The 13,944-nt window shown below is 44.9% G+C and overlaps 1 protein-coding gene across 1 annotated transcript in view; it reads left to right on the top strand.

Moving 5' to 3' along the window:
• LOC311233285 (uncharacterized protein) overlaps window positions 1–13,944 on the top strand; it is a 65,775-nt gene that overhangs the window by 30,050 nt on the left and 21,781 nt on the right. Inside the window, exon 4 of the mRNA XM_084320228.1 lies at window positions 8,239–8,412. Within this exon, the coding sequence (XP_084176354.1) occupies window positions 8,239–8,412 (174 nt within the window). The remainder of the gene's footprint in view (window positions 1–8,238; window positions 8,413–13,944) is intronic.

The following is a 13,944-nucleotide window of genomic DNA, read 5'->3' as shown; positions in this document are numbered from 1 at the left end:
TGGGAGTTGTTTTGCATAATCAATTTGCAGATTTTATATATAAACTTTTACATGATAAAAATATAGATATACTGTATTAAAAAAAAAATAATAATAATTGCTTGCCTAGTCTCGTTCTTGGCTGGGTCTTGCTTAACTAGGCTTGCTTAGTCTTGTTCTTGGCTGGGTCTTGCTTAATTAGGCTTGCCATGTCTTGTTCTTGGCTGGGTCTTGCTTAACTAGGCTTGCCTATTCTTGTTCTTGGCTGTATCTTGCTTAATTAGGCTTGCCATGTCTCATTCTTGGCTGTGTCTTGCTTAACTAGGCTTGCCTAGTCTTGTTCTTGACTGGGTGTTTGTCTGTAGCCTACTGTCTCTTAGCGAGAGAGAGAGAGAGGTGTGGAGAGAGAGACACTCTAACCAAACACACTCAGTTTAGTTTGCGCAGCAGACTTTGATAGTGGGATGTACAATGTACCCCTGTTGTGTACCTTTTCTAACAAATCTCAGACCAAAACCCTGCTCAGACTAGTGTGAGTAAAACCCTGCTCAGAGAGATTGGTGTTGGATTATTCCTGATTCTTGGACGATTAGTCGGTTAGCTAAGATACATCCAAATAAATCAAGCAAATCAATACAAAATTTAGATTGTGGTTGAGGCATCATCTAGCCATAATATCTGTTCTAGTGAGTGTAAACACTTCTACTTTTAACAATACAAGTCAGGGTTCTGAAGTGGTGTTTTGACTTTTGTGTCGAAGAGAATTAGAAAATCGGAGCGGTTTTAACTTTAAAGCCCAACGGTCAAATCTGGGTCGGATAAGACTGTTACTTTATCTCTTTCTAATGTGTGTGTTAAATGGTGCATTTATATAGCGATTTTATCCAAAGCGCTTTGCGATTTTGTTCCTCACATTCACCCATTCGCACACCAACGGTGCAAGGTGCCCACCTGCTCATTGGGAGCAATTAGGGGTTACGTTTTCTTGCTCAAGGACGCTTTGACATGCTCCCCGGGAGGAGTGGGAATCGAACAGGGAACATTCCGATTACCAGACAACCACTTTACCTCCTGAGCCACTGTCACCTCATGTTAGAAGTTGAGTTGGAATTCAGAATCAATACTATTGCATGCAATTCACGGTCATGACCTGAAACTATGAATGAATTATCATTGTATTTATATTAGAGCTGGGCCGCTAACGGCGTTAACGTGCTGCGTTATCGCGAGACTAGTGTCGCGCGATAATATAATTGACGCCGTTAATCTTTTTCTCAACGTTGGGTCTGTATTGTCCTTAAATACTTCCCGTAGTTCCCAGCTGTGGTACCAGGAAGTGATTGCACTACCGGAGCTGTAGTCAGAATAATGTGTTAAACTAAAGTAGTGGTCCGGTAATCATTGTTATACAGGTGAGGTTAAGAAGTCCTCAGGATATAACACAATTCGGCGATGAGGACGTCTGAATCTGCGCAATGCAAGAAAAAAGAAGTCCTTTGCATGCCTTGTTTACATTATTAACGTTAGCGAGTTAGCATGTTAGCTCACATTGATACGGGAAACTGGGAAACATCTACAAGAGGAGGAAATCCACTTTACACACTAAAGGAAGGATCGACTGGACTATCGTGAGTGTTTACAACAGAAATGGCTTGGGTTATTGGAAATATTGGACCGTTTGATGACAATGTAGCCCCTTTCGTGACTGTGATGCACGGAGTGAATCCACAGTCACTTGCTCCTCAATAGGAAACTAACCTAGATTTACCATGAAGGACTGGTTCTGGCTGAACCGTTCGTTATACAAGAATCACAGAGACGTTTCAAAGGTGCTCACAGTTGCACAAGGGTTTCGGACAGAGATACGGGATGGTTTGAAAGCTCTGCGTTGCTAATAAACATTTTAAATAATTTTTATAAACTGCTCCAAACGGCATTATTTCCGCCGTTGGGTGATCACAGCTAGCGCATGCGCACCATCCCTTATCTCTGTCCGAAATCCTCGTGCAACTGTGAGTACCTTTGTAATTTCTCTGTGATTCTTGTATAACGAACGGTTCGGCCAGAACCAGTCCTTCATGGTAAATCTAGGTTGGTTTCCTATTGAGGAGCAAGTGACTGTGGATTCACTCAGTGCATCACAGTCACGAAAGGGGCTAATGACAATGTGGAGCAAATAAATGAAAATGGGGGACCCTGATGTAAACAAGACACACGTCTTTCTCTGGTCTGCATCCCCTTAACAATTGTATGTATTGAGCCGTACTGTATTGTACCCATTCTGCAATCTGTTAAATAACGTTTTCATTCATTCATTCATTCATGGAACTGTTACACTGAGCTTGCACTGAATTTGTTGAGAAACCTGCTTCTGCAGCAGTCTGTGTGTGAGCAACCAGTCAGCAGCATTGTGAATTTAGAGATTCACTAAAAGACACATTGAGAGACAGGTTTGTCTGTGGATTAAGAAATGAAGGTTCACAGAAGAAACTACTGACAGAGAGTGATTTGACACTGGAGAGAGCTGTCAATATCAGTGTAACAATGTTATGGCATCAAAGGAAGGGCACAGAAAATTACGATAAATCTGGTTTTAAAAGAAACACTGGAAATTACAAAAAGAAGTTGAACAAGGAGATAGAACAGCTAGTGACTCCTCAGATGAAGAGGAGAGGATAAATCTCCTCCTCTGGTCATTATTTGGGTAGAACACACCTATTTTGAACACCTTCGCCATTTTAATCTAGATTAATCTAGATTAATTCCAGGATTGCAGGTAGATTAATCTAGATTAAAAAAATTAATCTATGCCCAGCTCTAATTTATATAGTGGTTTTCTAGACACTCCTAGCACTTTACAGTGTAGGATGTAAATGGCCTCCTTCACCACTGGGTAGCACCCAACCTTGGGCTACAGGCTCAATGGCTGCGAGACACTGGCACCAGGCACACATCACACTACACAATGGTTGAAAGGCTAAGGAAACGGGGATTGATACCAGCCAATTAAGGGGAAGTGATGATGGGGTAGCCTTGATGTCAGACCAGGTGGGTTTGCGGGACTGGAGTTTTGAGAGGAACTTTGTGGTCTTGGTTGACCAGGTGGACAATGTCAGTCTGTTTGACACTGGTCTTGGTTGATCAGGTGGAGAGCATTAGAGAGTCTGTTTGACACTGTGGTCTTGTTTGACCAGGTGGAGAGCATTAATAATAATAATAATAATAATAATAATAATAATAATAATAATAATAATAATAATAATAATAATAATAATAATAATAATAATAATAATAATAATAATAATAATACACTTTATTTGTATAGCACCTTTCATACAAGAATTGCAGCTCATAGTGCTTCACAACAGAAAAAACAGAGGCACAAAATGAGCACACAAAGTGCAGACATATAAAAATCAGTTTTTCACATTAGGATCTAACATCCCAATAGGCCACCTTGTTTATTGTTTACTTAATAATTTGGTTTGTATCTCCTTCTCTCTCTCCGTGCTTCAGCCCTCTTCTGTCTCGCACGTCGCCCACGTCCTCGATACTGTTGTTATGTATGACAAGTTCCTTAGTTTTACTTACATTCATCTCTAAAGAACTTTCTTTTCACCAGTTCAGGAGAGATGACACGTGGTCCCTGTATGGACCCTCTCATGGTCCCTGTATGTACCCTCTCATGGTCCCTGTATGTACCCTCTCATGGTCCCTGTATGTACCCTCTCATGGTCCCTGTATGGACCCTCTCATGGTCCCTGTATGTACCCTCTCATGGTCCCTGTATGTACCCTCTCATGGTCCCTGTATGTACCCTCTCATGGTCCCTGTATGTACCCTCTCATGGTCCCTGTATGTACCCTCTCATGGTCCCTGTATGTACCCTCTCATGGTCCCTGTATGTACCCTCTCATGGTCCCTGTATGTACCCTCTCATGATCCCTGTATGGACCCTCTCATGGTCCCTGTATGTACCCTCTCATGGTCCCTGTATGGACCCTCTCATGGTCCCTGTATGTACCCTCTCATGGTCCCTGTATGTACCCTCTCACGGTCCCTGTATGTACCCTCTCATGGTCCCTGTATGTACCCTCTCATGGTCCCTGTATGTACCCTCTCATGGTCCCTGTATGTACCCTCTCATGGTCCCTGTATGTACCCCCTCATGGTCCCTGTATGTACCCTCTCATGGTCCCTGTATGTACCCTCTCATGGTCCCTGTATGTACCCTCTCATGGTCCCTGTATGTACCCTCTCATGGTCCCTGTATGTACCCTCTCATGGTCCCTGTATGTACCCTCTCATGGTCCCTGTATGTACCCTCTCATGGTCCCTGTATGTACCCTCTCATGGTCCCTATATGGACCCTCTCATGGTCCCTGTATGTACCCTCTCATGGTCCCTGTATGTACCCTCTCATGGTCCCTGTATGTACCCTCTCATGGTCCCTGTATGTACCCTCTCATGGTCCCTGTATGGACCCTCTCATGGTCCCTGTATGGACCCTCTCATGGTCCCTGTATGGACCCTCTCATGGTCCCTGTATGGACCCTCTCATGGTCCCTGTATGTACCCTCTCATGGTCCCTGTATGGACCCTCTCATGGTCCCTGTATGGACCCTCTCATGGTCCCTGTATGTACCCTCTCATGGTCCCTGTATGTACCCTCTCATGGTCCCTGTATGTACCCTCTCATGGTCCCTGTATGGACCCTCTCATGGTCCCTGTATGGACCCTCTCATGGTCCCTGTATGTACCCTCTCATGGTCCCTGTATGGACCCTCTCATGGTCCCTGTATGTACCCTCTCATGGTCCCTGTATGTACCCTCTCATATAGTATCCCTCTTCAGTAAGGCAACAAGGCCATATTATCTGCGTATTTAAACAAGCAAAAGTTATCACAGTCCATTTGTAACTTGTTTGTTTGTATACAAGGAGAAAAGTAAAGGAGATAAAATGGTCCCCTGCGGTGCTCCTGTGTTGAGCGTAGTGACATCAGATAGACTTCCATTAACACGGACCCGTTGAGGGCGGTCAGAGAGGAAGTCTCTGATCAGATGGATGATATCTCCATTTAACCCCTGTGTCAATAAGTCTCTGAATGAGAGTATATCTGCATGGTGTTAAAAGCAGATCTTAGGAAGTAGTAGTTGCTGGGATTCTTTGATGATCTGTTGGGTGTTGTGAGCCCAGGTGAGGTCCTCACTGGATGCTCTCACACCAGCAGGGCTCCGGTTCAAGCTCCTGCTCCGCTCTGTCATCAACGGGGGGCGTTACTCAGGCGGAGGTAAACACAACATGACGGTGGCAAAATGTGCCGTATATAAAACGGCTTCAGAGGTTCGGCATTGCACCATGCTGATCCACTCAACAGGTAGCGATCTCAAGATGAGATCTGATTCAAATGTATTGTCATTATCAGAGATTTTCGATATTATCGGCCTACCGATATTGGCATTAAAATGTAATATCGGAAATGATCGGTATCGGTTTTCAAAAAAATAAAAGAAAATTAATTAAATGTAACCTTTATTTACCCAGGCAAGCGAGTAAGAACACATTCTTATATACAAAAGCACCCTTACCAAAAAGCTAAAGCCTTTGAGGGAACTGCAACAAAAACAAGGTTATGCACAAGTAAATAAAATAAAGAAATTACAGTAGCAATAGTATACAAGGAAAATTATAATAAATAAGGGAGAGAAGGAAAGAGAGAGGGAGAAAGGGAAAGTGAAAAGAAAAGGGGAGATGCACAGATAATGTTTACATTTAGAAAGCCTAGTTGAATGCATCCAGTGAAATTAACACATCAATGCATACTTTTATTGTCAAAAGTTTGCATAATGTTGTGTTAATTCAACGACACAAGAGATATGTAATGTTAGTTACCTGAAATTATTTAATTTGGGGGGGGGGGGGGACCCTGCATATAGGGATGCACCGATATGAAAATTGGCTACCGATACCGATTGTTCAACTAACACGATCGGCCGATACCGATATTTGTGGCAAAAAATAAGTATTTGTAATTTTTTTTTATATATATTTTTTTTATATTTTTTTTGTAATTTTTTTTTTTAATGAAACTACTGTATATTTGTATGTGTGTTTGTATTTGTAGGCCTCTTTACTTACTTAAAAAAAGGAAACATCAAGAAATATGTTTATGGTATTAATTCCACCATGCCATGTAGCACTATCCCTCTCCCAGTATCGTCTGGCGGCCTGCAGATGGATACTATTCTCTCAACCAGCGCTCTCAACCAATGCAATAGAACCATTTTGATTGACAGTCGATTCGGCCAATTACGTCACACCGCTAGCACCCACCTCCTGCTGTTCTTACCACCAATCGGCAAGCGTTTATTCATTTTCTACTTCCGGGCATGCCGCCATTGATCTGCTTGCGAGAACCACAACAAGCTAATACGTTAGCTGCCCGCCGACCAGCGCTCCACAAGATGACCAAACGAGACACTGATTTTACTGCAACAAATGTTATAATAAAACAAAGCCTTTCTATACATTTGTCTGGTTGAAAACTTTATTAACAGATTGCAGAATGGGTAGTTGGGTACGGAATGATCAACGGAATGGAACTGAGCTATGAACGGAGTAATGCCTTGCTTACTTGCTATCTTCGGGTAAATAATATGCTGATGTTATTGAACGTGTAACACTAACTATATAACGTTAATGCCACAAAACGAATGTTTGTGTCATTTTAACAGCAGATACTTTCTTAAATGCCATCTTCCCGAGAGAGGGGTGTTGACGGGGAGCTGTGATGGGTTCGCTTGGTTGTGTTATTAATAGCATTGAACAGCTAACCGAAAGCTAGCGTTAACTAACGTTAAAGGTTTAGCCATAACGTTACCTTGGCTAAAGTTGGGGCTATTCATAATCCAGCAATAATGGCTGCAGACCTACAAGCAAAGTACAGCAAGTTGGCAAAGGAGTATTCCAACGTAAATCACATTTTCACCAGTAATGTTAGTTTTCCATCTCCCGGTAACTCATGCTAGCTAACCTAGCTCATGTTAACGTAGTCACTGAGCGACCACCTCGCGTACACAATTAATGACATGTTGCGGACAGCCATATCGGTGACAATGTTTAGCTTTTAGTGCCAAATGATAAGAGTCTGAAGCAGAGTCTCAAAAGAGAATGTTGAATATTTAGTAGTAACTTTGATGCAGTAGCTTGTGTGTGTGTGTGGGGGACTGGGGGCGGCGCCGTTGGCAGGACGCGACTGAATTTATCGGCTACTGCCATCGGCACATTCGAGCTTATCGGCCGATAGGCCGATTGCAGTCAACAAGGCACTTATCGGCCGATACCTGACCGATACATCGGTGCACCCCTACCTGCATATATCGGTGTCGGTTGCTTGGTATCGGAAATGAAGAGTTGGACAATATCGGTATATGGAATATCGGTAAAAAAGTCAATATCGAACATCCCTATTCATTATACAGCACAAGTACAATACACCATCTAACCAGAGTGGATAAAGAAATGCTCCAGAAATAAATTAATTAATGAAATAAAAGAATAAACTTGTTTAACTGAGCGATTTGAACCTGGGACCATAGGATCGACAGGCAGTGGCACTAACCAGTTGAGCTAAAGGGTCCGACGTTGACTGCAACTGACTAATCCATAGTTTACACTTGTCAAGAGCCAATTGCGCAGACTTCCGGTTTGCAACGTTCTGGTGAGCAGCCACATGAAAGAGCTCCCGGTCAATGAATATAAAAAAAGGAAGTAAAACAATTCAAAACGAAATAAAAAGTGAGGATTCGAGGACGAAAGAAAGAAGGAAGAATGAACATGAGGACAACTGAAAGAAAAGCAACCCCAGATGAAGTAAATACACCGATGGAAAAGACTCAACACGAGGCAATGATGCAACAGGTAGAACAAGCTAGCGGGACGCTGAATGTAAATGCAGAGAAGCTACAGGCTAACATACAAACTAGCTTACAAGCTAACATAGAAGCTAACCAGGCCACCACACAGATTGGATTAGGAGCAATGCGGAGCATACAATGTAACACTGAAACATCCAACGGAGGTGGAAATGAAGCGTCGGAGCTATGTAGAAATAAAGAAATTTCAGAAAAAGAAAGGAACCAGGTCCCAGCGGCGTGCGGGAGGCGGCGAGGGACACAGCGAGGAGAGGATGGAAGGTGCCGGGAGGGGAAGGAGAGAGGCCTACGGCATAGGCCTACGCTGATGGAGAGGGTGCACAGGTGGACCAGAACCGAGAGACGAGGACAAGGAGAGGAGGATGGGAGGAGGAAAAGAGGGGACCTGAACCGATTCAAAGCAGATCAACTATGAAGAACGACAAAGGGACACGAGAAAGGGGCATGAAGGACCACGGTGATCCGAATAAAGATACAAGACAAAATCAACATGGAAAAGTACCCAATACAAGCATACACACAGGGGACCTGGGGATGAGAATAGATGCAACAGAGGAAAGATAATTGAACAGTTACCCCAAGAAGTATAAAACTATAACACCAGAATTGGGAATAATTAACACTATGATTTACAATACACACGTTACAGACAAACTATTTGAAATTTATTTTAAAAAGGGACACGCTGATTAGGAAACATATTGGGGAATAATACACTTCTTTCGTGTAACGTCAGAGGTCCAACTCTGTATCTTGTAGCCATGCCCTTAACTCTGGTCCCACATCAAAGAGGCTGGCTTCCGAGGGTGGTTTGTATAGGGGGCAGATGGTCAGGATGTGGTCAATAGCACCACCGCTGCCCCATTGGAATCAGCCAGGTGACGTACTGTAAGGGACCAAGCAGCCAGACTAGGAGGACACAGTGGTTTTGCCAAAAAATAAGGGTTTTATTTTACCCATTTCAAAAATAGCCAAAGAATAAGGGTTTTATTTACCCATGCAAAAACATAATTTAAATATAACATAAATGGTCCAAATAATACAGCAGGACAAAACCAGACCTGAACAGAACGGAAGACAATGACAACTAAGAACTCAAAACTATATATAGGCCCTGGCCAGATACATCTAATCTAAGTGGGCTAATTGATAATGAATATTTTACTAAATAATATCTTACACTTCTAATGAATCTAACAAACAATAAACACACAACACACAACACAACTACCAAACTGCACAACTTATAATCTTAATTAATAAGGAAATACATATAAGGAAACTAAATTACAATACAATAAACCCCCCCCGGCATCTCCCGCAACATGGTTTGGTCCACCCCCCCCATCCGGCCATTTAGGACCGATCAGTCACAGCTGCTCTGTTTGCCCAGAGTGGGGATGGAACCCTGCAGAAGGACGGCCCCTACACCCCGATCTGAGGCATCAGTCTGTAGAAAGAAAGTCTTAGTGAAATCTGGGCAACACAACACAGGGTCACTCCTTAGAGCTTGCTGAAGGTCTTTAAAGGCCAAAACAGCCTCTTCTGTCCACCTCAACGGGTTAGGACAGTTCTGGCTGAGCATGTCAGTGAGGAGGGCAGCCCTGGCAGAGTAGTTGGGCACAAATCTATGGTACCAACCTGACATGCCCAAAAACGACCTCAACTGCTTCCTGGTTTGTGGCAGGGGACACTGCTGAATGGCTTGGACCTTGTGGACCTGAGGCCGGCAGACCCCGTTCCCGATGACATATCCCAGGTACTCAGTCTCGACTCTGGCGAATGCACATTTGGAGGGGTTGATGGTGAGGCCAGCCTCCTTGAGACACTGAAAGACCCTCTTTAGGTGTCCAATGTGATCTGTCCAGGTGTTGCTATAAACAACAATGTCATCCAGATAGGCTGAGGCAAACTCTGACAATCCACTGATGACCCCATCCATGAGCCGCTGGAAGGTGGCCGGCGCACCATGCAATCCAAAGGGCATCACTGTAAAGTGGAACAGGCCCCACTGTGTCCGGAAAGCAGTAAGCTCACGGGACTTGTGGGAAAGGGGAACCTGCCAATATCCTTTACATAGATCAATGGTAGTCAAATATTTGGCTTGACCCAGACGGTCAATCAGGTCATCGATACGGGGTGTTGGGTAGGAATCAAATTTTGACACTGAATTCAAATAACGAAAGTCAATACAGAACCTGATCGATGCATCCTTCTTTGGAACAAGAACAATGGGATTGCACCACTCACTTCGGGACTGCTCGATGATGCCAAGGGACAGCATGAGGTCAATCTCCTTCTTGAGGGACTCTAGCAAGCGTTCAGGAATGCGATAACTCATGCGTTTAACAGCAGCATTGTCCTTCAGCACAATCTCATGTTCTACTACCTGTGTACGGCCAGGGTTCTCCTGGACCACCGCTGGATCACATACAGCTTGTACCTGAGCCTGTCGTTCTGGCGACAGATGGTGTAGATCCAGGACAGGCGAGGTAGGCTCCGGTAAGTACTGCTCTCCAGCATCATCCTCCTCTACCCTCCGGATCAGCAGCACTGGTAGACTGTCTGGTGGCTTTGGTCGGGGGACCCACTCTCTCAGTAGGTTGACATGTAGGTTCTTGGTAGAACGGCCACGACCTGGGGTGGAGATTTGGTAAGTGGTGGAACCAAGTTTCTTGATTACCTTGAAGGGCCCTTGTCATTTTGCCAGCAGCTTGCTTTCCTCAGTAGGTAGCATGACCAGCACTTCCTGGCCTGTTTCAAAGCTCCTCTCCCCGGCAGACCGATCATACAAGGTCTTTTGCCGTCGCTGGGCCACCACCATACTCTCCTGGGCCAGAGCAGACATCCTTGTCAGCTTCTCCCGCATCTGAATCACATAAGAGACAACATCACAGGGTTCGTTTACCTCCTGGTCCCTCTGCCAGACATCCTTCAGGAGTGAAAGAGGCCCCCTTACCTCATATCCATACATCAACTCAAAAGGTGAATAGCTGGTAGAGGCCTGTGGTACTTCTCTGTAAGCAAACATCAGATATGGGAGCCACTGGTCCCAATCAGAACCAGAGTCACTGACAAACTTGCGGAGCATCTGTTTTAAGGTCTGATTGAAACGCTCGGTTAGACCATCGGTCTGTGGATGATATGGTGTTGTTCTTAAGCTTCTGATGCCCAACAGCTGGTATACATCCTTCAGGAGCTTGGACATGAAATTTGTGCCCTGGTCCGTCAGTATTTCATGGGGGAACCCTACCCTGGAGAAGAACTGCACCAGACAGAATGCAACAGTCTTGGCTTTGACTGACTTGAGGGGGAACACTTCAGGATATTTTGTGGCATAATCTGTAATGACTAGCAGAAACCGGTTACCAGACTTGCTCTTTTCTAGTGGACCGACCACATCCATACCTAGTCGTTCGAATGGAGTGCCTATAACTGGTAATGGCTGGAGAGGTGCTTTGGCATAGTCCCGCTTTGCGGTCAACTGGCATTGAGGGCAGCTCCGACAGTAAGCAGCGACATCTCTACGTAGGCCAGGCCAAAAAAAATTTCTCTGTATGCGAGCAGTGGTTCTATGCTTTCCTAGGTGGCCAGCCCAGGGAATGGAATGTCCCAGATCAAGTATTACTTCCCGGGTTGCTTTTGGAACCACCATCTGCTCAGTGGACTTAGTCTGGCGATAAAGGATACCTCGCTGTAAAAAGTAGTTATCAGGGCCACTCTCAAGTCCAGCCTCAACTTTCCCTCTCCCTTTAGCCTTGGATAAACAGCCAACTAGGCTGGGGTCTGCTTGTTGCATGTCAATAATGTTGGTCGGTATTCTAAAGCCTAGGGGAAGCTCTGGGTTTGGTTCACCTTGGGGATGGACAACAGTACCTTGAAACTTCTCACCTCTCCTTTGCTTGTGGGGTTTCCGTGGTTTACCTGGTTCTGCCCCCACCTCTACATCATAGAATGGCAGCACAGCAAGTGTCTGATCAGGTTCGGTCGTCTACTTAGCCTGAGCTCGGGTGAGGGCAGCATTGCAGGTCTGACGGGACTGCAGCAAATCAAACAGCACCGGCAAGTCGTTTCCTAATATGACAGGAAAGGGTAGGTTATTTGAAATGCCAACAGTGAGCAGGTAAGCTTGTCCCTGTACCTTAATATACAGATCAGCAGTGGGGTATGCCTTTTCATCCCCGTGCACACAACATATGGGAACTGTTTCTGAGGTGCGCACTTGATGGAGTGGTACATACTGCTGATGAACCAGAGTTTGTGCACTACCCGTGTCAATCAATGCCCTGAGCTCCTGGCCATTGATTTCCACTGTGATCTCCCTTGTGGGCTGCTCATACTTCCACTCGGGCTCAGTCCTGTATCGTGGAGCATAGCATAACTGGGTCAGCTTGACAGGGTTTTTAGGGCACATGGGCTTGGTATGCCCCTCCTGACCACACAGATAACAAACAGGCACTTTTGGGCTGGAGTATCTGACAGTCATTGGCGGGTTTCCCCTTTGGGGAAACTTACCCACATCGGTGGATGCTTGGCGAGTGGCCTGCGGGAATGAACCCGGTCGCCACGGCTCCTTGGCTACCTTCCATGCAGCATTGGTCCATGGTTGGTTATTCCGTCTGGCGGCCACAAAGATGTCAGCCAGACGAGCTGCTTCTGCTGCCGTGCCAGGGTCATGTTCCCGGATCCACACCTGTAGCTCAGGGGACAACATTCTCAGAAACTGTTCCAATATCATGGTTTCTCCAATGTCCTTCACAGTCTTGCCTTTAGGCTGGACCCATTTGTCATACAGTTCTTTTAGCCTTAGATAAAGCTCTTTAGGGGTCTCGTTGGACTGCACCTCCCATGATCGAAACCTCTGTCTGTATGTTTCTGGGTTAATATCATACTTCTGGAGAATGGCTGTTTTGACTTGGTCATAATCAAGTGAGTCATCAGCATCCATGTTTACATAGGCACTCCTGGCCTTACCAGTGAGTAGAGGAACCAGTCGAAAGGTCCAATCTGCTTTATGCCACCTACAGGCACCTGCAATGCGCTCAAAAGTTACTAGAAAATGTTCAATATCATCTGAATCAGTCAATTTTTCCAGTCTGGGTTCCTGGATGTGTTGGCTGGCTCCAAACAGTAACTCTGCCTGTGAGGAGTCACGCTGTGGTTCCACGCCTGTAGGTGAGTCCTCTGGGGGTGGTAACGTGGCTGGGAAGGTACGTGCTGTGACTTCCAACTGAAGTAGAGAGAACTGGTACTGGATGTCTTTAACCCACTGCCCTTGCCTTGCCGCTTCTTCCTCCATTCGGGTCTCCCTGACCTGTTGCTGGCCCATAAAGGCTCGGAGGATGTTGGATAGGTCTGTTAGGATGGGTTCTCCACTGACACCTCCAGGTGGCTCACCGGCCCCTCCAGTTGCTCCAGGTTCTTCCCCATCGTCGTTTTCCACATAGTCTTCTGGTACAGCCGACCGCTGCCCGGGGTTCCCCCTTCCCCTTCCTCGTGGCATTTTCTTCAGGGAAGCAAGGGAGAAAAAAAATAAAAATAGTAATTCCAAAAAAAAAACACCGTCCTCGGCATGCTGATCCCACCGCTGTCACCATTTGTAAGGGACCAAGCAGCCAGACAAGGAGGACACAGTGGTTTTGCCAAAAAATAAGGGTTTTATTTTACCCATTTCAAAAATAGCCAAAGAATAAGGGTTTTATTTACCCATGCAAAAACATAATTTAAATATAACATAAATGGTCCAAATAATACAGCAGGACAAAACCAGACCTGAACAGAACGGAAGACAATGACAACTAAGAACTCAAAACTATATATAGGCCCTGGCCAGATACATCTAATCTAAGTGGGCTAATTGATAATGAATATTTTACTAAATAATATCTTACACTTCTAATGAATCTAACAAACAATAAACACACAACACACAACACAACTACCAAACTGCACAACTAATAATATTAATTAATAAGGAAATACATATAAGGAAACTAAATTACAATACAATAAACCCCCCCCCGGCATCTC

This window comes from Notolepis coatsorum (genome assembly GCF_963971535.1).
Source record: "Notolepis coatsorum genome assembly, chromosome: 8".
NCBI classification, from domain to species: Eukaryota; Metazoa; Chordata; class Actinopteri; order Aulopiformes; family Paralepididae; genus Notolepis; species Notolepis coatsorum.
The sequence above is the reverse complement of the archived record's forward strand: the minus strand, read 5'-3'. Positions and strand labels throughout refer to the sequence as shown.